The sequence below is a fragment of the Camelina sativa genome, chromosome 7 (assembly GCF_030686135.1).
Source record: "Camelina sativa cultivar CO46 ecotype springtype chromosome 7, ASM3068613v1".
In the NCBI taxonomy this organism is placed as follows: Eukaryota; Viridiplantae; Streptophyta; class Magnoliopsida; order Brassicales; family Brassicaceae; genus Camelina; species Camelina sativa.
The window spans coordinates 30,857,313-30,880,961 of NC_141886.1; the positions used below are offsets into that span (position 1 = coordinate 30,857,313).

At 37.0% G+C, this 23,649-nt stretch overlaps 4 protein-coding genes and 1 long non-coding RNA gene across 7 annotated transcripts; 4 read left to right on the plus strand and 1 right to left on the minus strand.

Moving 5' to 3' along the window:
* Positions 1 to 3,845: 3,845 nt before the first annotated feature.
* LOC104703261 (uncharacterized) lies at positions 3,846 to 5,141 on the minus strand. Its single transcript, XM_010419234.3, has 2 exons — positions 4,677 to 5,141; positions 3,846 to 4,555 (listed from the first exon to the last, which is right to left on the minus strand). The coding sequence occupies exons 1-2, from the start codon at positions 4,884 to 4,886 to the stop codon at positions 3,998 to 4,000; spliced, it is 768 nt and encodes a 255-aa protein (XP_010417536.1). The 5' UTR covers positions 4,887 to 5,141; the 3' UTR covers positions 3,846 to 3,997.
* A 6,831-nt stretch (positions 5,142 to 11,972) lies between these two features.
* Positions 11,973 to 13,507, plus strand: LOC104703266 (transcription factor MYB63). Its single transcript, XM_010419236.3, has 3 exons — positions 11,973 to 12,382; positions 12,488 to 12,617; positions 12,716 to 13,507. Exons 1-3 carry the CDS (start codon positions 12,244 to 12,246, stop codon positions 13,347 to 13,349), a joined length of 903 nt encoding a protein of 300 aa, XP_010417538.1. The 5' UTR covers positions 11,973 to 12,243; the 3' UTR covers positions 13,350 to 13,507.
* Positions 13,508 to 14,017: 510 nt separating this feature from the next.
* Positions 14,018 to 14,821, plus strand: LOC104703265 (uncharacterized). Its single transcript, XR_754150.3, has 3 exons — positions 14,018 to 14,308; positions 14,435 to 14,615; positions 14,703 to 14,821. It is a non-coding gene; the product is annotated as an uncharacterized LOC104703265 (long non-coding RNA).
* A 68-nt stretch (positions 14,822 to 14,889) lies between these two features.
* Positions 14,890 to 17,478, plus strand: LOC104703263 (transcription factor MYB63). 2 transcript variants are annotated; one of them, XM_019227987.2, is made up of 5 exons: positions 14,890 to 15,138; positions 15,276 to 15,609; positions 15,720 to 16,375; positions 16,492 to 16,621; positions 16,712 to 17,478. In XM_019227987.2, exons 3-5 carry the CDS (start codon positions 15,967 to 15,969, stop codon positions 17,283 to 17,285), a joined length of 1,113 nt encoding a protein of 370 aa, XP_019083532.2. In that variant the 5' UTR covers positions 14,890 to 15,138; positions 15,276 to 15,609; positions 15,720 to 15,966; the 3' UTR covers positions 17,286 to 17,478. The 2 variants fall into 2 exon arrangements, with proteins under 2 accessions (XP_019083532.2, XP_010417537.2); XM_010419235.3 differs by having other exon boundaries at positions 15,009 to 15,164.
* A 264-nt stretch (positions 17,479 to 17,742) lies between these two features.
* Positions 17,743 to 23,557, plus strand: LOC104703262 (uncharacterized). Of its 2 annotated transcripts, none has more exons than XM_087457458.1 (15): positions 17,743 to 18,183; positions 18,297 to 18,477; positions 18,572 to 18,880; positions 18,980 to 19,069; positions 19,181 to 19,633; positions 19,727 to 19,834; positions 19,938 to 20,068; positions 20,240 to 20,398; positions 20,496 to 20,829; positions 20,938 to 21,572; positions 21,670 to 21,828; positions 21,957 to 22,031; positions 22,131 to 22,439; positions 22,523 to 22,738; positions 22,818 to 23,557. In XM_087457458.1, exons 9-15 carry the CDS (start codon positions 20,727 to 20,729, stop codon positions 23,475 to 23,477), a joined length of 2,157 nt encoding a protein of 718 aa, XP_087313584.1. In that variant the 5' UTR covers positions 17,743 to 18,183; positions 18,297 to 18,477; positions 18,572 to 18,880; positions 18,980 to 19,069; positions 19,181 to 19,633; positions 19,727 to 19,834; positions 19,938 to 20,068; positions 20,240 to 20,398; positions 20,496 to 20,726; the 3' UTR covers positions 23,478 to 23,557. The 2 variants fall into 2 exon arrangements, with proteins under 2 accessions (XP_087313584.1, XP_087313583.1); XM_087457457.1 differs by having other exon boundaries at positions 20,240 to 20,369.
* The last annotated feature ends 92 nt before the right edge of the window (positions 23,558 to 23,649 follow it).

Below are 23,649 nucleotides of genomic sequence, written 5' to 3' on the forward strand. Positions count from 1 at the left end.
TGGTTGTGATCCTTGTGGTTGTGGTGGTTGTGATCCTTGTGGTTGTGATCGTTGTGGTTCCTAAGTAAATTGTATGTTAAAAACCAAAAAACTTGAATTTTGCAAGCTAAATACAGAATTAAAAACTTGAATTTTGCAAGCTAAAAACCTGATTTTTTTTTGTCTTCCTCTTGGTCTCTTAGGTAGACTCACAGCAGTTGGATTTTTGCAAGCTTTCTTGTTGTGCCCTTCTTCATTGCAGTTAGAACACGTCATGATTCTTTTTTCCCTTGACATCTTATTGTTATTTGAAGAAGAAGAAGATTCATTTCTTCCTTTCCGCCTATCATAGTTAGATGGCCTTCTGGGATTGCCTCTTCTCCATGGTGGAGGCAAAACAGCCAACCTGTTCAATCTAGGCCACAACGGCATCCCTTGGCCTGGTCTAATACCATCTTTGTATGTTTCTCGCCACCTTAGCCTTGTATAATAATCATGGACATAGTCCTAAACTTTTTCCTTCTTTCCGATTATCACACTAGCAGCATGAATACATGGGATTCCAACCATCTGCCACTTCCTGCATCCACAAGTCCTAGCATTCATATATACATTGTAGCCAATATCATTATGATATACCTCATGTATGTTGTTTCTGGCCATATATCTAGTGCAAAATTGTGTGCCTGCGATCATTTTTTCAATCTCAGCAACTGCAGCTAGAACATGTCTCCAATTTTGAACATGTTTCCTCATGTGTGTCGTTTTCTATTTCTACAACTGCCCAAGCTAGAGGAACAATCCGATTATCCCCATCTCTTCCAACTGCAGCTAGAACATGTCCCTTTATGTCCCATTTTAAAAAAGCTCCAGATAGTCCTATGATGGGTCTACATGTTTGTTTCCATGATTCCTTCCGAGATTTAAAACAAATATATAACCTGTAAAACCTCTGTTTGCTTCCAATTATTGGCCATGGGACTGTTTCAATCTCAAATTATGAGTATTTGTTCTGCTTCAAAACCTCTGCTTGATAGTCCCATATGCGTGCAAACTGTGATTCATGACTAGCCTTTCTTGCACTCATAACTTTCGTCTTCGCCTTTGCACACTGATCTGGTGTCACTTCCAAGTTGTATTCCCTTTTAATCTCAGCAGCCATCTCATATTTTGTAAGTTTCGGATTCAGTCTAAGCCTTTCTTCAAACAAAAAAGCAATAGAAGATCGCTTCAACATCTTTGAGAAGCCCGACCTAATACATATATGTTCATTGACATAAACTTTCACTTGCATCTTATGCTTCCTCTTCTCATATCAACAATATACCCTCCACGGACATTTTACACTATCTTCATCAACATAACAACATGTCGCACCAACCAACATACCTGAAGACCTATAGAGTTTAATATCATACCTTGTATTCAAAGAATACATCAACACTGCTAGCTTGAAGTCCTCATGAGAGTTATAAGTTTTCTGGAATCTTGTCGTCGTCCCATATGTCATCACCACTGTCATAATCGGAACCAACTCCTTCTGCTTTTTTTGCTATAACCATCTCTGGGAAATCCTCTTAGATGTTTAAGTTAACATCTACTTCAACAGCTAAACCTTCCTGCACACTGTTATCATCTCTATCTCCATCACCTACTGCATCATCAACATCATCGCAGTCTTCATCACCATAAACCGCGCAATCATCTTCACTGTCATGCTCCACTTGAGGCTCCACTTCAGGTTCAACATCTCCATCTGCACTTCTTTTTTTTTGTTTTCGACGCCGACTTGAAGCTCGACTTTTACCTCCAATAACAGATTCCGATACGCCTACAACTAGTTCAGCTCCACCTACATCTCTGACATCGGAATCTAAAACACCTTGCAATGGAGCTCGTTCTCCATCTCCGACAACACTATCTGACTCGACTCGCGGCGAAGCTTCATCTAATGGAGCTTAATCCAAGACAACTAAGCTATGTGATTCATCTCAAGGTAGAGGCGAGCCTCCTTCTCCTCCTCCGACCAACATAATTACACCTTTGTTTTTCACTTTTGGCATTTGGTCATTTGAGATCAAGGATTAGAGATTTTGTTTAAGAATTAGGGATTTTGGGGAAATTGGGGATTGGGTTTTTGTTTTCTTGATTTCACTTTGTAAGACTTAACAGAGAGAGTTAACGACTAGTTAACCCTAGTTAATACCTCTGTTTTCCAAGTTAACGATATGTCTTTTTGGTTCTGGTCAATACAAGATGATGTTTAAAATGGAAAGTCAATGAAATTTTATGTTTAAAATGGCTTGTGATGAAATTGGTGATTAAAGTGACCTAAATGAGTGAGTTCATGTATTTAATGATATTTTTCCCAAATATTAAATAGTGATTTTTGTTCACATAATTCGGGTATTGACGTACGAATATACACTGTAGTCACATGAAGAAACTATGAAAAAAATTCACAAATTACATGCGATACTGTTTTTTTCTGCTTTTAATTTTTATTTTTTTTGGGTTTTCCATGAAAAGCACAGAGGGATGAGAAACAATATGCCAAAAAATCAATTAATAGTGAGAAAGGCAATAAGTCGACACGTTGAATATAAATGGTTTTCGTGAAGGAAATGACCAAAGTTCATAAATGTGGCAAGAGCATTAATTGCAATTTAATAGATGTCACGATCCCCCATTAATTATATTTCGTTTCTATTATAGGGATGAGGGCTTTCCCATTTTCTCTTCTTCTTTTTTTTTTTCTTCTTTCTTATTTTCCTATCCATAGGCCAATATATTCTAACCCAAAAAAAAAAAAAAGAAGATAAAATTGGACATGAAACTATTTTCCCAGTGAAGAGGACACAAATAAACATTTAAAATAATTATAACGTATATCTAATTTCGTAACTGTAGAGAGGTACGAAAAGTATACGCTAGATTTTAGTTTTTTGGATAATGACGAATGTGTAAATGCAACACACACACACAAAATGTTAAATGCCAAAAAAAAAACTATACTACCTACGAAATATTGTTATTTCTGGTCCCACCTCTAGTATAAATTTCAATTCTATCATAAATATAACTCATCTACTCGTCGGCTGTAGTATATATTATATACGATACAATTACACTATACATATTGCATTTTAAATTTCCCTTGCGTCGTTGACATTATTATTATTAGTATAAAATAAGTTATCGGTATTTTTTTGGATATGTAGGATTTATTACGTTACTTGAATATGTGAATATGTGTGTGCACACTGTTGACATAAGCACTTGAAGTTAATTAGGTCAGCATAACTTTGAATGACCTTATGATCAAATTAAATAGTATCTCTAATACTTAAACCACACAAAAACTAGGACATTCAATCCTTCCCAAACAAAAAAAAAACAGTTGTCCCATTAAATAAGCGATTTTTAATTATTTTATAATCAATGTTTGTACAAATAAACCGATAGAAAAATTATCTTTCAATAGGTTGAAAAACTTGTTTGTTGAAGGCATTCATGCAAGCAAAGTGCAAACCCACTTCCTCATAATAGTAGTCATTTAGTAGTCATCAATTAAAAGGAAAATCGTAACCACTCACATTTGGATCCAACTCCAAGTCCAATTTTTTCCAGTCCAAAAAAACCTAATATATCTACTTTTTATATGAACAAATATAATGAATTCTCGAAGTTTCTAACTACGTTCCCAACCAACCAGTCTTTAATTTGGGTCATTTTAAAAGTAGAGAAACAATAATTGTAAAACTATAACATTAGTCATTATTTTTTGTTGTGAATCCCAATTTATTTTATTGTTCGAAATAAAGACTACCAAGTATTTTTTTTGTAAATTTTTCAACTAAAACGCATTTACAAAAATATAATTAACGTCTTTCCCCATCAAATTTTTTCTCTTCTTTTTTTTTTTTTTTCCCTTTTAAATCTATCATTTACAACACGGAAGACTCCCCAAAAATAATGAAAAATGTTTCCAATTAAACCCCCCACAAAAGTTTGTTGTTTAGATTGAAATGTTGAGATCAATCTTAGGCTTCTTCTCCTTGATCTTGATAGAATTAGAATTTGCAGCAGGCAAAGGAAGAATGGTATCACACCTCGGACATTTCGGGTTGTTCATCATCACCAAAACATACGACAAACATCCAGGACACCCAGCCGCCACGGGCGTCCTATCATGATCATCATCAGAAAGTACCGTATCGTCCGGCGATTGTCGTTTCTTGAACACAGCCGGAGGATCTCTCTCCGCTCTCTCCAGAGCTGATTTCACCTTGTCGAGAGTGCAGACGCTCTGGAAATTGCTGCTACTATTAGTAGTAGTAGTGTTGTTGGGAGATAACGGCATAGGACGAGAAGAACGAGACGAAGGGAGTAGCTTGAGTTCAAGCGTCGTGGTGTCGTCGAAGAGGTTTAACAAAGGCTTCGGAGGATTACTACTACTCGAATTCGGTGGGAAATTCAAATCTTGAAACGTCGGTACTGTTTGATTGGATTGTTCTGCGTTTGTTATCGACGATGAGCTCGTTGAGTTGCATCGTTGCAAATACACTTTCCCTGACTGTTCACACACAAAAGATCTAATCAGCCCCCAAAAAAATCGCGATTTACATAGGAGAAATCTAACGTTCGATTTCTCTAAAACTCTTAAAAAATATATATATATATATATATATACGAACCTTCAAATCGAGACGTTTTTCATAACCGGAAGGGACTTGAAGGTCGAGGTCAAGCTCAAGAGAGCGATCATCACCTGATCCTCGTCCGCTTCCAAGGAGGTCGCGAGTCATGAGCGCAGTAGATTTGGCTCCGGGAGATTCTTTTACCACCGCTCGGTCGTCTTTGTAACCGCTAAGTAACCGTACGAGAGAGCTGACGTCAGCAGCCATATCAGAGGAATCTGAGAGAGAGAGAGAGAGAGAGAGAGAGAGAGAGTAATTGTTGGGAAGGGGTGTGTAAACGCAGAGATGAGTTATATAGAAGGAGCCTAATTACTTAAGTAAGGGTTGAAAATATTAAATGCGGCACGTTCGGTTTATACTAAAATTCGTAGTATTAATTAAATATACGATTTAATTTCTTTTTTTTTTTCAAAATTGATTTACTTTACTTTCTAGGAGGAGGAGTAGTACGTAATTGTGTATACGAAGCGCTAAATACTAGTACTATTTAATGAGGGGGTTACACTTACATTTATCGTTGTACCATTATTATTGACTAGCAATTTTTAACACATTTAATGTTGGTGTTGTTGATGTTGATGATGATGATGATCTCTCTCTCTAATCTTCTTTCTTTTCCCTACTTCACCACTACACGTTTTCTCACTATTCGTTTCCTTCCTTACCATATATTTTTTTTTCTGCGTTTTTATTTATGTATGTAATATAGTACAACAAAATGGACCGGTTTACATGTAATTCATCTTATAATTGGACTCCAAGTGTAATTTTTGCTTGAAACGTTTGTTCAAATCAGTCTCGAAACATGCATTTATTATTCTGATAATAAATTTAGTATTTATGTTCGTGTAGTAATTGTTTACAAGGAGGAGGTATTATCGTCGAATGGAGGAGAGGAATTATAGGAGAAAGAGCCAAAGTGTTTTAAATGCGAGATAGAGAGAGAGAGAGAGAGAGAGAGAGAGTTCTTAAACGCATTAATTGCTAAGCGTCTCTCCATAATTACTTTTCAAACCTCCCCTTTTTTACGACTTCTTCAATTAGTGATTTTTATGACTTCATTCTTTTTTCTTCTTTTTCTTTTGCCATCCGTGATTAATGAATGATGACTAATCCTGTGTAATTCATTATTGCGCACAAAATAAAAGAAAAAAATATTGAAATTATGAAAATGTTGTTACTAGTATTATTATTCAATTGCTCTTTCGGGTTTCTTTCCGCCGTGTTGTTGACTTTCTAAAACACTACTATTAGTAACACTTAGCTATTTATACCGACATTATTTTCCTGCTGTCAACATTTGCAAAAGTCATTAAGATAATACTCAAACCACAAAAAAAAAAAAGAAAAAAAAAGGAAAGAAGATATGGTGAGATATTAATTAATTGGCTTTTTTAGGAAATAGGAAGGTGTATGCATTTAAGAACAGAGAGACCCAAAGAGCTTCGAGCACAGTAGTAGTATTTAAAGATGAGGTTATTTAGGTTCTTACTTAGGGTGACGAAACGATGATGCCTCACAGACGATTTCTCATTTAATATACTAGCTTCTCATTAACTTGCACACACACACACACACAGACGAATATAGTATGTGTGAAAGTAATGACATACTTTATCGGGATTGGTTCGATTGACGTCAAGAGTAGTTACTAAAATCATTAACAAATTGATACGTTATTTGATTTGCATTAAGGTTTACCAAACTTTAAATAAATATATTTATGGTTTTCAAAATGTTTATTTTTGGAGGATACGTATTCCTAATAAGACGGCTGGCCCTAAATGTGTAACCGTACCACCACCAATATATACAGGGGTGAAATTAAATTTGGTAGTATTTATTTATATGGCAGTGAGACTGGTCTTGGGGTTTCAATGCTTTTTAATGGAAAATTGGTGGGGTTATTCAATTGTAAGTTAAATGATACTACTATTTATAAGTGTAAATGCATATTGTAAACCTTAAATTCCCAGGCCATATTTAGTACTCATCCTGCAGTCGATTTTCTGTTTTTTTTTTTAAATTTATTTACTTATGCTGAAGTAATGTTCTTTTTTACCAAAAATAAGATAAATAGACCTAATCTTACACACACAAAAAAACTTCAAAATTTTGATATATCCAACTTAGATTATTCGGATACAGTGTTAAAATACGTTACCAAGAAAATATTCACCCCTAAATTAAAGGAGTGGAGGTCTCATAAAACAATTTTTAAGTGGCATTTTTTATGAAAAAACTACTATCGGCGTTTTTTAGATGATAAAAACATGTAACTCTATGAATTGTATAGATTAAGATGATTTCATTATTAAGTTCCTGTTTTAGAAATTGCTAGGCGCTAGTCGGGCGGTCGGGTGGGCCTAGCGCCTAATAAGAAAATCGGAGATTAAACGAGAATTAATCGGGAACTAGTTTGTGGGTTATTTTATTAAATTAATAGTAAATTAAAAATATATATTACTAAATATATGTTTATGTGAAAAGAAAAATATCAAATAAAATATAAAGCTATAGTATTGTCTTTAAAATTACGGTAAAAATATAAAAACGTAATTTTAAGAAAAAAATTATGATTTTAATTAAAAGTTTGTACATTAGTTATTGTAAAACATCATAAACTCTTAATTTAAATGTCTAAATAACAAAAATATATATATTTGATTTATATTTGGCTCCAAAAATAATGGTATATACAAAATTATGCGGAAATTAATTAGACGGTAAAATCGGATAATCGATACTAAACAAGGATTAGTCATTAATTGAGGTGGAGATGGTGAGCCTAGCGATTTTACGGGGCGTAATCGTTGGTAGGCGGAGATTTTTAAAACAGGCCCGCAATATACCAAATATGTGCAATGTTAAATATATAATTTGAAAAGATGTATATTGGCTGTTTCAAATAGTGAGGGCTGTTTAGAGTGTCTTGAGCCCAGTATCTAGAATATCCGGCCCAACTTATTTTCTCGCTTGTTTATCGTCCTCGTTAAAATTGTTTAAAGTACTCCGTTAGTCCGTTTTGGAAATAAATAAGCTCTCAATTAGAGGAGAAACGAGAGGCCCTTAATAGATTTTTACTGTCACGCGTTCATAAGTCCTGTTACCACATGATATAATTACTAATTAGTCTGATAATAAAACATATATAGTGATCTTAGTAGTTGTGACGAATGGCTTGCGAAGTTATGGGACTACTAGGGGTTCAAGTATTTCTGTTGTAATATGGACTAATAATGGTTGACCATAAGTCAAATTTATTTGGTATCAGCAGAATCCATATGAGATTTGGACCGTGGTCCTTCGGTTATAAACAACACATTATGTTAAAAACTTAAAATATATTCTCATGTTTTGTAATATTTTTTTGTCCTACAAAAATTGATATTTTGGGATATTTTTTTGTCCTATAAAGATTGATGTTTTGTAAATTTCAAGAAATAATCATTGAAAATATTTAAAATTTTGAATTGTTATTGGTTTAAAATTAAATAATATCTCTTTAGTCAAAGAAAAAAAATATATTTAAACTTAGTAATCATTGTTTTCTTAAAATGTGTATAAGCTTCAAAATATCAATATATGCGAGACAGACGGAGTAGTATTTATTTATATCCTCATTACAAATCCATGTGCGTGATGCATGCGTAATCATTGATTTCATCTGCCTACCTTTTTAAGTTTTTGTTGTTGGTGTCGTCAGAGTTATCTATGCGTGAATTTTATGGCGTTATTTATTTTATTCAAATTTGGAATTATTAGCTCTGTGCTTGGACCTAATGAGTGATTAGTTAGGTGATCAGGAAAAAAAGAAGTAACCATCACTGTTAAGTAAATGTCCTACCAACCCAAGGATCGATGGATAATATTATTGTTTGATATATCATTTTTTCCAAGATTAGGTGTATTATTTGGTCGTCTAGTCCAAGTGTCCAACATAAGCTTCTATTTTTTTTTTTTGATTAAAGTGAAGCTTCCATTCACTCAAATAGAAACAATACAGGAGGGAATCAAGTCCCAAAGGTTTAAAAGATTACAAATAGAGGCTTTCCCCAAAGCCATAAACAAAGAAACAGATAGAATCAAGCACAAGTCCGAGAGAGCTGTGAAACAAACACTAAGAAGCAATTTGAGCCATGTAAAGTCACGGTTGCTAGATTGGTCAGCATCGAAGGATTCGACAGAAGACAAGATGGTCACGGTCTTAAGACATAGTGACGTTTGTAAAAGAATCAAAGCCAAGGGTCTCACCGGAGCAATGCAATGGCATAGATTCGGTGGGCTGAAGCCTGGATGATGGTGGTGGTGCTGAGAGTGGTGTGCTGAAGATCGTCGGATGTCAACATTGAGATACAGGGTAATGGACCATAGAGCAGCAGAACTTCACAAATAGCACAAACAAGGGAGGTAAAGACCAAAACGAACCTTATGGATATGTCAAAACGAAGCAGTACATGTGGGTTCTCTCTCATATGGCGCCCTTTGCCAAAGAGATCAAGAAATCCACACAAAGTATGCAAACGGTTTGACAATGATACAAGTGAGTGAGGTTTGGCCTGATGGGTGGTTGTTAAAACCAAATTGGTTCGGTTGGTGGGATGTTGTTGAGAACTAGAAACGCTAGTTAGCATAGGGATATAGAGGATTTGGTTCTTCCAGTTAACAGACAAATTCAACACATGAGCAAGGACCAGGTTTCGACCATACACTTTGTTACTCCCAAACAATCTAGTTAAGTGAATTTTCAGATGCAGCCTTCGGACACCGAGTTCAACCAACAAACAAAGAAGTTGTTTACTAGATAACATAAGGGTATATAGAAAAGACCTGGGGTTTCGGAGGTTTGGCGAGACCAATTGGGATGATAGCAAACCAATTACAAGTCCTGATCTCATCCGCAGAGATCCAATAGACTTTGGGGATGGCCAGGGGAGTTGACATGGGTCTGTCAAGCTCATAGTGTGACATATCTTAGGGACGGGAGTCCATAAACAGAGATGGTTCGCAACACTGGAAGATTTCTCGCCACATAACGATACAAGTTTCGTTGAGGAAGAAAATGCTTCACTGGCGAAACCCAATCCGGATTGGGGGAAAAAGAAGCACAGAGACTTTGGTATCGTCGACGGTAAGGCTGGGCAAGAATAGATGAGGATGGGGTTCGCCGGACTCCAGATCCTTCTGTAGGGGCACACAATTCGGCCTTCGTCTAGCATTAGGGTGGGTGTTGAGGTTTGGTTGGGGAACAAAAGTAAACAACAAAAGGGGAAAAAAACTTGAAAGAAGCAAATAAGAGAGCAGAAAACGAAGTAGAGGAGCGGAGAGAACGAGAGATCCCGACGCCGGCGAGCCGAAGCTCTACCGGCGTCGGAGGAAGGTGAAGGTAGCGGCGCCTCGATTATCGGGTCTGAGAGAGAATTAGGGCGAACTCCCTCACATAAGCTTCTACTTAAAAACTCTTTTTTTAGGTGATACTTAGATGATTTTGATTTTGATTTTGATTCTATTGTGTTTTCCTTTTGAAACATACTTGTTTTAAATTTATCTTTTATAGTATATCTTGTTATAAATTCTAAACTTCTAACTTTTTTGAAAGATTATGTTTGTCATATTTTATCAAACGCAAAAACAGGCATTTATTTACAAACGGCAAATTATATACTATTAACTCACGACACTCGTCGAATTAAATCTTTTTTCAAAAAAAATCTTAACTTTAAAGTCAGTACACTCAAAACTGATTTTGACGTATGTATTGCCAGTAGCAACATGTGTGCTTTCTTCATAATTTTACAGAATTTAGTTTTAAAAATAAATAATATATTATACTTTTTAATTTCCATCGTTTCGATAAGGTCCATACTCCATAGGGACGTTGAAATTTTTATTTCAATTTTGCTTCCACTCATTGTTGTCCTTTTTTTTCTTAATAAAGGTTTCCCACTCATAGTTGTTTTGTTCACCAACCTTCTTCTGATTACAAAAAGAGACTAATAAAAACGCAAAACAAATATTTTTTTTTGTGTCTATCATAGGGACTTTTATCGATATAATTTCATAATTAGACAGTTTAGAAATATTTCTTCTTTATATTCAAACGTATTTTCTACTTTCTTCTTCTTAATAGTTGCTTACTAACGCAACAAAATTGGTGGGTGTTTTACTTCGACTTAAATTCAATTATTTTAACTGCTTAATACTCCAAAAGAATGCATGGAGCGTATCAGCGTATATATAGTATAGTGGTGGCTTGGATATATCGTAATTACTATAATAATTTTGGATGGTACAGAGAAAATAATTAAGTAATGAAAGGTTTGGTGAAATTAAGTAATTAACGTAGCCAAGTGCCAACAACAACACCAAACCCACCAAACTTTTTTTTTTTAAAAGTCAAAAAAGACGTAAGTCTTTGACCTCTTCCACTCTCGTTAGTCTTCCAGTTTGGTGAGTTCGTGCACTATGATCACATACACTCCTTACGCTTTTTGTTGTTTTCGGATGTGATTATAAATTGCTTTATAAAGGTTTCTTATTATTTCTTCTGTCTCTCATTTAAATGTTCTATTTAAGGATCAGAAAACGTCTATATTTTTTTCCTTCTAAAAGATGACATAATTTTCATTTAAGTGATACAAATTCATTTAATTAATGTCGACTGTTGACAAAAATATCAGTATAGCTGCCCATGGCATGACGTATGGAGTGACTGCGTTATTAGCAAAACAGCCTTATTAGTGGGAGTTCATTTTTCTCGTGTTATACTACTGTATCTACATGATCGCGGGATCTCTATTATTCAAAAAGTTGGTAAATTATACACAGATCAGTCTGATTAGAAGAGAGGAGACTCGCTGACAGACAAAATAATATATTCAATTCCAATGTATTAGCTTAATCTAATTCTTAATTAAAAAAGTTGTAGCTTTAGATTCTCATTTAGTCAAAAACACTACCTAATGTTTTGCCACTTTATAAATTATTAGACTACTCCACATGTGTGATTGAAAATATTTATTCCGGCTGAAATTTTTTAGGTTATTTCAATTAACACTTGTCGACATATAATTTGACATATCTATGTCAAATTTGATGAGTTTTATAAGAGACGCTAGTTTAATTTTGGTGATAATAATGAATAAAAATGTATTTTTTGATGTCAACAACAGAAGAAAATACGTACTATTTACGAATTTACTTGTAAAACAAATGTGAAATATTCATGCATCGCTGTTAAAAGAAAAGATAAGTTGTGCATGCATCATGTGGATGACAAATCAAGTAAAATATGAGAAAATGGAATCATACCAAATTATATCAACCATAACACAGAGACAACCTTTTCCCACTCAACAAATCTGATTTGACATTTATCAATTCCTCTGTTTACATTCATCTTTCTCATGTCAAGATCACTCTCTTACCTCTCTCATATATATATATATATATAAAACAGAGAACCACTTATATTCGGTAAAAGTGAATCTCTCAATACTGAGTGATATATATATGTAGATACAAAGAAAGTGGAGAGAGGGAGTGGGAGAGAGAGAGAGAGAGAATGGGGAAGGGAAGAGCACCTTGTTGTGACAAGACCAAAGTAAAGAGAGGTCCATGGAGCCCAGAAGAAGATTTGAAACTCATCTCTTTCATTCAAAAGTTTGGTCATGAGAATTGGAGATCTCTTCCCAAACAGTCTGGTATGTTGTTTGCTATATATACGTTGTGTTCATTTTTAAAATGGATCATAGAAATAGGCTTTGCTTTATGATTCTGAATGTGTGTATATATATGCAAATGATCAGGGTTATTGAGGTGTGGGAAGAGTTGTCGTCTAAGGTGGATTAACTACCTCAGGCCAGATCTGAAGCGTGGCAACTTCACTGCAGAGGAGAAAGAAACAATCATCAAGCTCCACCAGAACTATGGGAACAAGTAAAATAACTAGGCTTAATTAATTAGTATTGTTGTGCTCATGGTGAACCAAAAAACGAAGTGAATTGATGATATTAAGCTTTCTGCATTGTGATCAGGTGGTCAAAAATAGCTTCTCAGCTTCCAGGTAGAACAGATAATGAAATCAAGAATGTGTGGCACACCCATCTAAAGAAAAGATTGGTACAGAGCGATCTCACTGCAGATGAACCAGCTTCATCACCTTGTTCAAGTGATTCTGTTTCTCGTGGGAACGAGGAGAAGTCACGAGCAGAGGATTCTTTCAACAGAACAACTAATCATGAGTCATCATCGAGGACATCAGCTGTGTCTTCTGGTGGTTCCATTAACCATTCAAATCAAGAAGATGATCCAAAGATAGGGCTGACGTTTGAGTACATAGAAGAAGCTTATAGCGAGTTTAACGACATTATTCAAGAGGTAGACAAACCGGATCTGCTGGAGATACCTTTCGATACAGATACTGACATTTGGAGCTACTTAGATGCTTCAAACTCGTTTCAACAATGCGCTGCAAACGAGTTCAGCTCAGCTTCAAGAGCAGAAGAAGAGTCTGATGAGGATGAGGTTAAGAAATGGTTGAAGCACCTGGAAAGCGAACTCGGGTTAGAAGAAGATGACAGTCAACAACAGAGAACACAAGACAACAAAGAATCATCATCATCATCATCATCATCACTACTGAAGACCTACGAGCTCATGATACATTAACTGAAACCAAAAGGCTTATGTTTTCACTTTATGAGTTTTATTTTCAATCCATGACCAAGAAAATATACTTTATTTTGGGAGATATATGAATATTTAATGGAAAGTTAGGTTTAGTAGATAAAAATGTATTCCATATTTTAAATGTACAGTATTTGGCATTTTTCATTAGCCTGTAGATAAAAAAACAGAACTGGTCAAAAGAAAAGATACAACTATAGTAATCTGAAAGATTCTTTCATAGCATCTAAAAAATTGACTGATAGCTTCTTTGTATTGAAATTTTGGTAGTCAAGTTATTTGAAGAAGAATATTGGGTAGGATTGGTATGAAATATCTCCATCATCTAACAAACAAAACAAGAAGAAGACCAGTTGCTAGCTTTTTGCTGAATAGCAAAATAAATTTTGACGTTGAACTTATCTACGAGTTGAGTTAAGCAAGCAAAATTCTTTGTCCACAACACTAAAAATAAGATAGTTAATATCAAGAATGTTTCATCTATGAATGTTTTTAAAATCATATAAATCAGGTTTGTTTTGTAAATTTCGTACAAATATCAGGTCTAGTTTGTAATTATGTATAAATATCAGGTTTATTTTGCAATATTTCTTAAAACCTGGCAAAACGACGAAAGCTATCGACTTGATGATACAGTTTTTTGAGCGGTCGGGTCGGGTCGTAGGCATAATCCAGCCGTTGTTTTTATTCTGCTATACAAGGAATCGACTTCGATTTCGCCGTTTGGTGGGTTTGTATAATTGATCGGAATCAATGGAAGAGTCCGGCGTAGTCCGCCGTGAAACCGATGGAGACGGAGAAGCCGTCTTTGCACAACTGAAAGTTCTCTGCACGGAGCTTCAAATCCTATAGCGAAAACCTAGAAGGGATCCGGGCACGATCCCTGCATTGCTCCACCTCCTCCGCCGTACCCCTCCTGCCACTCTCCAGTCCTTCTTCAAGTAATATATTCCTCACATCTTCAAGTTTTCACTGTTATATATATTTCGCTTGTGGTATATCGTCGACTGTTCATCGTTTTGGAGGAATGTGTAATATAAAGTGGGATGGGAACTGTTTTGTTTCAGCTACACTTTGTTTCCATTGCTTCTTCTGTTAGACGCCGCCGTTGCTTGCAGAAGTGAGAGGAAAAATCAGCCTAAGAAATTTCCAAACACACCTTATAGAGTGAGTGATAAAATGGCCGTAGGCGTAATCTATTGTCTTGAGGAACTTTTAAAGAAGGGTCACGTTGGATCCGTTGATCAGGTGAAGTGGTTTAGAATTCTCACTTACCTTAAGTTTGGATAATATACATATTCTCAGCTTAGTTATAATAGAAAATTACTCCTACAGATGGTTGTAGTTATGAAGAAGTTGACTAGTGGTGCTGCTTTACCCCCATCTGTGGCTGCTGATGAGTTTCTTGAAGGGATCATCAGATGTTTAAGAGAACCGGATACAAAAGAAAGAAACAATATAACAACAAAGAGAACAATACCTGCAAAATATCTTGATTACATAGAGAGAGTGATGTAATCAAGATATTTTGCAGGTATTGTTCTCTTTGTTGTTATATTGTTTCTTTCTTTTGTATCCGGTTCTCTTAATATATATATATGTGTATTTTATTCTTCTTCCGGGACTTGTTAATGACAACAGACTGCTTGAGAGGCTTCCAAAAGTGGTTCTGGGGAATGAGGAATTGCCTGCACTCTCAGTGGTGAAGCAGTTACTTGTCGTCACTTACTATTCTGGACCGCAGTTTTTGGCGAATCATCTTCAGTCTCCCGTATGTATTCTTTCTCAAGCTCATAGGTTTGATGCCACTTCTTTCTTCCATCAGCAAAAAGTTGTTCCAAAAACCAAACATGATCTGATAATGGCTTGCGATATATGATAAGTTCTTCTTGGCATTATGTTATGTAGATAACAGCTAGCAGATTCCTGGATATATTTTCTCTCTGTCTGAGCCGTAATTCAGCATTCACCAGTTCTCTTGAGAAACTCATCGCAGAAAGGCCTTCATCATCGACAGGTTACCTCCCTTCAATGACAGAATTAAAAGTGGGGAGTCGGGAGACTGAATACAACCGTACTGTTCCAAATATCACTGAATCAGATCAACTAAACTTGGAGATATCGTCGCCCACTAGCTATATGTTACCTCGCATGCCTCCATGGTTCTCTTACGTTGGTAGCCAGAAGCTCTATGAGATGCTTGCTGTAATCCTTAGACTTGTAGGATTATCCTTAATGGCAGGTCATTTCAAATTCCTCCGAAACCATTTTTTTTGAAAATTACTCTGCATTTAGTTTATAGATGAGGTGCTTACTGATAATAAATGACCTCGTTGTGTTTGTGTTTGCTAGGATTTGAAAATGAAGGACATTTAGCAGTCATCCTGGATATTCCTCTGGGGATTTTCCGTAAACTAGTTTCAGATATTCGTGCAAAGGAGTATAATGGAGAAGACTGGCAGTTAGTTCGCCAGGCGGCAACTGCTGCTTGTATACTGAATGAGGTGATTTTTGGTCTAACGGATCAAGCAACTGATGCTCTCTCAAGACTGCTTCGGAAGTCAAGAAAGGGAAGTGACAAACTTTCCTGGGAAATCTCATGGATAAACGTGCAAAAAGTCATCTGAGTGATTGCGTTGATAAAATCTTGCACGAATACCAATCTTCTGAAGTGCGGGATCTCCTTGTGGACCAAAAGACAATTCCCGGGCAAACTGATTCCGATGTTCAACTTTTTAGTCCGCATTTCTTAAAAGACTGTGCAATGCTACACCAGGTTATAAAAGAAGGAGTAGGTGTATTTTCCTTTTGTCTTGGGAAAGATTTTGTTCTAAGTGGAGAGAGGGATAGAGGGAAAGAGGGAGAGAGAATGGAGAAGGGAAGAGCACCTTGTTGTGACAAGACCGAAGTGAAGAGAGGTCCATGGAGCCCAGAAGAAGATTTGAAACTCATCTCTTCCATTCAAAAGTTTGGTCATAAGAACTGGAAATCTCTTCCCAAAAAATCTGGTATGTTGTTTGCTATGTACTGTGTTCATTTTAATGGATTTTAAAATCAAGCGAAGCCTTTTTAGTGGCTTTTTTTTTTTTTATGATTCTGAATGTATATATATGCATATGATCAGGGTTATTGCGGTGTGGGCATAGTTGTCGTATGAGGTGGATTAACTACCTCAAACCAGATCTGAAGCGTGGCAACTTCACTGCAGAGGAGGACGAAACAATCATCAAGCTCCACCAGAACTATGGGAACAAGTAAATCATTAGGCTTATCAATTAGTATTGTGATCATGGTGAACCAAAAAACAAAGTGAATTGACATTAAGCTTTCTGCATTATGATCAGGTGGTCAAAAATCGCTTCTCAGCTTCCAGGTAGAACAGATAATGAAATCAAGAATGTGTGGCGCACCCATCTAAAGAAAAGATTTGTTGAGAGATCAGGAACCGATCTCACTGCACATGAACCAGCTTCATCACCTTGTTCTGTTTCTCGTGGGAACAAGGAGAAGTCTCGAGCAGCAGATTCTTTGGACATAACAACTAACCATGAGTCGTCATGGAGGAATGGGTTGTCTACATCTGTGTCATCGGGTGGTTCATTTAATCATTCAAACCAAGAAGATGATCCAACGAGTGGTCTTATGTTTGAGTACATGGAAGAAGATTATTGCGAGTTTAACGACATTATTCAAGAGGTAGACAAACCGGATCTGGTGGAGATCCCTTTCGATACCGATACTGACATTTGGAGTTACTTAGATGCTCCAAACTCGTTTCAGCAATGCGCTGCAAATGAGTTCAGCTCAGCTTCAAGAGTAGAAGAAGAGTCGGATGAGGATGAGGTTAAGAAATGGTTGAAGAGCCTGGAAAGTGAACTGGGGTTAGAAGAAGATGACAGTCAACGTACGAGCTCATGATACATTAAATGAAATTTTTGGTAGTTAGGATTAGTTTGAAATCTCTTTATCATCTAACAACAATAGCCATCGTAAAACTACAAAACAAGATGACCACTTGCTAGCTTTTTGGTAATTAACATGTATATTAACGAGTTCAGCAAGGAAGGTGCTTTATCATTAAATAAAAAAAAATATCATGTTTATTTTGAAATTATATTTCCTGAAACCTGAATGTTAATGAAGGACAAACTAAAAAAACAAAAAGGTGGAAGCTTAGATCTTAGTACTGCCTTGTGAGAGATCTTAAAGTATACTTGGAATAGAAGATATTATAGAAGAAGATAAAGCAACAAACTTTTTTTTAACATTCAAGCTCTATCAGTTTGGACGTTGCTACACGATGCCGTTTCACGACTACTGAGTTAAAAATTTATTTGTAGGTTTATTTAATGATAACTGTAAAGATATGAGGTCTATTTTGTGATTATGTAAAAACTTGAGGTTTATTTTGCATTATTTCTAAAAACCCTACCTAAAGGAGGAGCAAAGTCCCGGTTTTATTTTCCGGCCAACGAGAAAGCTATTGACTTGTTTACAGTTTAATCGGTCGGGTCAGGTCATAGTCACTACTCCAACGCTGACTTCAATTCCATCGCTCTCTGTTTGCTTACTCGAGTTTGGTGGTTTTGTATAATTGATCGGACTCAATGGAAAAGTCCGTCGTAGTCCGCCGTGAAAGCGATGGAGAAGACGTTGAGGGAGAAGCGGAAAGAGAAGCTGTCTTTGCACAACTGAAAGTTCTCTGCTTCGAGCTTCTAAACCTATCGCAAAACCCTCAAAAGGATCCGGCCACGATCCCTGCTTTGCTCCACCTCCTCCGCCGTACTCCTCCTTCCACTCTCCAGTCCTTCTTCAAGTAATATATTCCTCACATCTTCAAGTTTTCACTGTTATATATTTCACTTGTGGTATATCGTCTCATTGTTTGGGAGGAATGTGTAATATAAAGTGGGAACTGTTTTGTTTCAGCTACACTTTGTTTCCATTGCTTCTTCTGTTAGACGCCGTCGTTGCTTGCAGAAGTGAGAGGAAAAATCAGCCTGAGGAATTTCCAACTACACCTTATAGAGTGAGTGATAAAGTGGCGGAAGGTGTAATCTATTGTCTTGAGGAACTTTTAAAGAAATGTTACATTGGATCCATTGATCAGGTGAAGTGGTTTAGAATTCTCCTTTACCTTTATTTGGATAACATATTCTCAGCTTACTTATAATAAACTGTTTGTTGTAAAATTTCTCCGATAGATGGTTATAATTATGAAGAAGTTGACTAGTGGTGCTATTTTATCCCCTTCTGAGGCTGCTGAAGAGTTTCGTGAAGGGATCATCAGATGTTTCCGCGCAATGATCTCTGGTCTGCTTCCATGCTCTGATGATTCTTGCTCATGTAAGCGCACTGTTGACTGGCCTCAACTGTCAGATATAAGAAATTATCAAACTCAAGTTTCAGAGTCTTTTAAGTATGATTTAGAAACCCGAGAGTGCTTGCTTGCATTTCTTCAGTCTCAGTCTGCTTTGGTTGCTGTGGGTCATTGGCTTTCTATTCTTCTCAAAGTAACACTCTTTTCTCCCTAGGCTTTCCTTTCTTTTTTCCTATGGAGTCTTGTAGTTATATACATTCTAATTTAAATCAACTTTGATCACTGCATACAGGTGGCTGATGCTGAGGCTTCTCGAGGACACCGAGGAAGTGCAAACCTTCGAGTTGAAGCCTTTATGGCCTTACGGATACTTGTAGCTAAGGTAACTTTTAAATTTGTAAAAAATTAATTTGGAAACCGTTTTGCGGAAAAAAAATCTTCGAACCATTTCTAACACTTATAGGTCCTAATGAGAACATGTTTCTTGTTGTAGATTGGTACTGCAGATGTGTTGGCCTTTTTTCTACCTGGTGTTGTAAGCCAAATTGCCAAAGTTTTGCATGTTTCGAGAGCAATGATAAGCGGTGCTGCAGGTAGTGTTGATGCATTGGACCAAGCAATTAGAGGTTTAGCTGAGTTTCTTATGATAGTCCTTGAGGATGAAGCTAATTCATCGGCTCTCGGCATTCCTGATGATGATACTAAGTCGCAGAAGCATGAATCTGCACACTCAATTTTGGACGAACTTCGTTCTCTGACAACAAAATCTCAAGGGCAGAGCGACGAGCTGACAAAAATTACAAACCAAGACATTGTAACCATCGATGTACCTGAAAAATTCAATCTGAATCCGAGTCGAGACTCTTTTCATGTTGAACGTACAAAGGAATGGTTAGCTAGCACTACTTCTCACGTGAATAAGCTGCTCTGCGAGACGTTTCCTCATGTATGCTATATTTACTCGTGCTACGTTAAACGCTTATATACCAAATCCTTTGGAGCTGTTTTTTCTCAGTGGTGATATCGTAATTCGTTTCAGATTCTTATTCACCCAGCCGGAAAAATACGAGGGGGATTTCTCGCAGCAGTACGTGGATTGCTATTGAAGAGCTCTTGTTCGCTGAAGGGGTCTAGATTAGTGATGGTGGTAGGTTCATAAGAATCATAACTAACAACAACACATGATTTGGATATTTGATATCTCCATTCCAATAATTTTTCAACTGGATATATTTCTTATAATGATGCAGGAATGCATATGTACTCTGGCTGTTGATGACTTCGATGAAGTTTCTGTAGCAGCTCAGGAATTTCTTGATCATTTATTCTCCAAAGGTACAAATCACCACGTAGAGAGTGATCTAATCAAGATCTTTAGCAGGTATTGTTCTCTTTGTTGTTATATTGATTCTTTCTTTTGTATTCCAGCTCTCTTAATAGATATAGCAGGTATTGTTCTCTCGGTTGTTATATTGTTTCTTTCTTTCGTATTCCAGCTCTCTTAATAGACATGTGTAATTTATTCTTCTTCTGGACTTGTTAATGACAACAGACTGCTTGAGAGGCTTCCAAAAGTGGTTCTGGGGAATGAGGAATTGCCTGCACTTTCAGTTGTGAAGCAGTTACTTGTCCTCACTTATTATTCTGGTCCGCAGTTTTTGGCGAATCATCTTCAGTCTCCCGTATGTATTCTTTCTTGACACGCTCATAGGTTTGGTGCCGCTTCTTTCTTCGATCAGCAAAATCAAACATGATCTAATAATGGCTTGCGATATATGATTAGTTCTTCTTGGCATTCTGTTATGTAGATAACAGCTAGCAGATTCCTGGATATATTTTCTCTCTGTCTGAGCCATAATTCAGCATTCACCGGTTCTCTCGAGAAACTCATCGCAGAAAGGCCCTCATCATCGACAGGTTACCTCCCTTCAATCACAGAATTAAAAGTGGGGTTTCGGGAGACTAGATTCAACCGTACTGTTACAAATATCACTGAATCAGATCAAGTAAAATTGGAGATATCGTCGCCCACTAGCTATATGTTACCTCACATGCCTCCGTGGTTCTCTTATGTTGGTAGCCAGAAGCTCTATGAGATGCTTGCTGGAATCCTTAGACTTGTAGGATTATCCTTAATGGCAGGTCATTTCAAATTCCTCTGAAACCGTTTTTTGAAAATTACTCTGCATTTAATTTATAGATGAGGTGGTTACTGATGGTAAATGATCTCATTGTGTTTGTGTTTGCTAGGATTTCAAAATGAAGGGCATTTAGCTGTCATCCTGGATATTCCTCTGGGGGTTTTCCGTAAACTGGTTTCAGATGTTCGTGCAAAGGAGTATGATGGAGAAGACTGGCAATCTTGGTGTAATCGAACTGGTTCAGGACAGTTAGTTCGCCAGGCGGCAACTGCTGCTTGTATCCTGAATGAGATGATTTTTGGTCTAACAGATCAAGCAACTGATGCTCTCTCAAGACTGCTTCGGAAGTCAAGAAAGGGAAGTGACAAACTTTCTTGGGAAATCTCATGGAATAAACGTGCAAAAAGTCATCTGATTGATTGCGTTGGTAAAATCTTGCACGAATACCAATCTTCTGAAGTGTGGGATCTCCCTGTGGACCAAAAGACAATTCCTGGTCAAACTGATTCCGATGTTCAACCTTTTAGTCTGCATTTCTTAAGAGACTGTGCAATGCTACACCAAGTTATAATAGAAGGAGTAGGTGTGTTTTCCTTGTGTCTTGGGAAAGATTTTGCTTCAAGTGGATTTCTTCACTCTTCGCTTTACCTTCTGCTTGAGAGTCTTACCTGCTCCAGCTTCCAAGTTAGAAATGCTTCAGATGCTGTTTTACGTCTTCTTGCTGCCACCTCTGCCCATCCTACAGTGAGAATTTATGATAATGTGATTGGAGTATTCAATCACATCATAGTAATGTTTTCTTAAATCAAAATCTTGCTGTTTTTGTTTGTTTGTTTGTTAGGTTGGACATCTGGTTGTTGCAAATGCGGATTATGTTGTTGACTCTGTTTGTCGTCAGCTGCGTCACCTGGATCTTAATCCTCATGTCCCAAATGTTCTTGCTGCTATGCTTTCTTATATCGGAGTTGCCCATGATATATTGCCTTTGTTGGAGGAACCGGTAAGTCCATTTGCAGTGAACCGTTTTTTTCTTTCACCAAAATAATTTGCCTTTGTTTGAGTTTCAAACCCTCCGATTCATAATCAGTGCGTTAAGAACTTTCTTTTTCCGTTTTGGGGGATCTGCAGATGCGATTGGTTTCCCAGGAACTAGAAATTGTTGGTAGACAACAGCATCCAAATCTTACTTCACCCTTCTTGAAGGTAGTAGATTCAATCTTTCATTTTTTCACTTGTAGTCTTTACAAAACATTTGTTTCTTGGTCTAAGAAACATCACAACCTTTGTGGGTACTTTTTGCAGGCTGTTGGTGAGATTGTAAAAGCATCAAAGAACGAGGCTTGCCTATTACCAGAACGAGCCAAGTCATATAGTGTTCATGTTACGACCAAAGCGTCTGATGCCATAACATCAAGGCAAGAGAGAGGGTCAGATTCTGACAATAAAGTTGATGACGAGGACGAATGGGAAAACATACTGCTTGAACTGAATCGTTCTAAACGATACAGACGCACAGTTGGATCCATCGCCTCTTCGTGTTTAGTTGCAGCCACACCTCTCCTTGCATCATCAAATCAAGTCTCATGCTTGGTTTCCCTCAGTATAATCGAGGTATTGGATTAGTGTTTGTATTAAGCTCTCTTTCTCTGACATTTCCGCAACTGAATTCAATCCGTAACCTTCCAATCATACAGGAAGGAGTAGTGGCGCTGGCTAAAGTCGAGGAAGCTTATCGAGCTGAGACAGAAACCAAAGAAACAATTGAAGAAGTCATTGAGTTTGCTTCACTCTTTCAGCTTAAAGACTACATGAATGCTACAAACGATGGAGCAGACGAAAACCGCCTTTTACCCGCTATCAACAAAATCTGGCCTTTCTGTGTTGCTTGCATACGAAACAGAAATCCCGTGGTACTATCTCTATCTCTCTCTTTCTCTTCCTATGTTATCTACAGATTTATTTAACGGTTTTTAGAACCTTTTTCCACAGGCTGTGCGCAGATGCTTAACTGTGATAACCCGAATCATTCAGACATCCGGAGGAGATTTTTTCTCACGTCGTTTCCGCAATGATGGCCCGGATTTTTGGAAGCTTTTAACAACATCTCCATTCCACATTATGACGGCGAAGAACCTCCGGGAAGACAACAAATCGGCTCTCCGGCTTCCTTACAGAACCGTATCCGAGTCGTCTTCTTCGATTGCTGAAGGTTCCAGCTTGAAAGTGCAGGCTGCACTTCTCGACATGATTGCAGAGATTTCTAGAGACAAACGCAGTGCTTCAGCGTTAGATGCAGTCTTGAAAAAAGTTGCAGGACTGGTCGTTGGGATCGCCTGCAGCGGCGTAACTGGCTTAAGAGAAGCGGCTTTGAATGCATTGAGAGGTTTGGCTTGTATCGATCCTGATCTCATTTGGATTCTGTTAGCCGATGTGTACTATTCTCTCAAGAAGAGAGATTTGCCTCGTCCACCGTCTCCAGAGTTTCCAGACATGTCTAGGGTTTTGCCTTCACCACTGCCGGAAGATTGTCGGTTTCTGTACGTAGAGTATGGTGGTCGGAGCTATGGTTTTGAGTTGGAGTTTAGCTCCGTTGAGACCATCTTCAAGAAAATGCAGTCTCTGGTCTTTGTAGACCAAATGCATTGTTAATAAATTTGCTTGTAAAGACTTTTTTCCTGAAAACATATGAAACTAATTAATTATTTAATTGAAATTCTGAGAAAGAAAAATACATTTGTTTACTACTAATTAGGCACTAGAAGGGGGTTCAATTTGTATTGGGTAAAATATTGAGGGCGAGATGCAAAATTAAATAAAAATA

What these genes read in the sequence shown, in the direction of transcription:
- LOC104703262 (XM_087457457.1), top strand. Translation starts at nt 17,975, where the DNA reads ATGGAAAAGTCCGTCGTAGTCCGCCGTGAAAGCGATGGAGAAGACGTT. An exon ending in ACTCTCCAGTCCTTCTTCAA is followed by an intron (nt 18,184 to 18,296) that starts GTAATATATTCC and finishes GTTTTGTTTCAG; the next exon opens with CTACACTTTGTTTCCATTGC. An exon ending in CGAATCATCTTCAGTCTCCC is followed by an intron (nt 20,370 to 20,495) that starts GTATGTATTCTT and finishes TCTGTTATGTAG; the next exon opens with ATAACAGCTAGCAGATTCCT.
- LOC104703266 (XM_010419236.3), top strand. Translation starts at nt 12,244, where the DNA reads ATGGGGAAGGGAAGAGCACCTTGTTGTGACAAGACCAAAGTAAAGAGA. An exon ending in ATCTCTTCCCAAACAGTCTG is followed by an intron (nt 12,383 to 12,487) that starts GTATGTTGTTTG and finishes GCAAATGATCAG; the next exon opens with GGTTATTGAGGTGTGGGAAG. An exon ending in CACCAGAACTATGGGAACAA is followed by an intron (nt 12,618 to 12,715) that starts GTAAAATAACTA and finishes CATTGTGATCAG; the next exon opens with GTGGTCAAAAATAGCTTCTC.
- LOC104703261 (XM_010419234.3), bottom strand. Translation starts at nt 4,886, where the DNA reads ATGGCTGCTGACGTCAGCTCTCTCGTACGGTTACTTAGCGGTTACAAA. An exon ending in AAAAACGTCTCGATTTGAAG is followed by an intron (nt 4,556 to 4,676) that starts GTTCGTATATAT and finishes GTGTGTGAACAG; the next exon opens with TCAGGGAAAGTGTATTTGCA.
- LOC104703263 (XM_019227987.2), top strand. Translation starts at nt 15,967, where the DNA reads ATGGATAAACGTGCAAAAAGTCATCTGAGTGATTGCGTTGATAAAATC. An exon ending in ATCTCTTCCCAAAAAATCTG is followed by an intron (nt 16,376 to 16,491) that starts GTATGTTGTTTG and finishes GCATATGATCAG; the next exon opens with GGTTATTGCGGTGTGGGCAT. An exon ending in CACCAGAACTATGGGAACAA is followed by an intron (nt 16,622 to 16,711) that starts GTAAATCATTAG and finishes CATTATGATCAG; the next exon opens with GTGGTCAAAAATCGCTTCTC.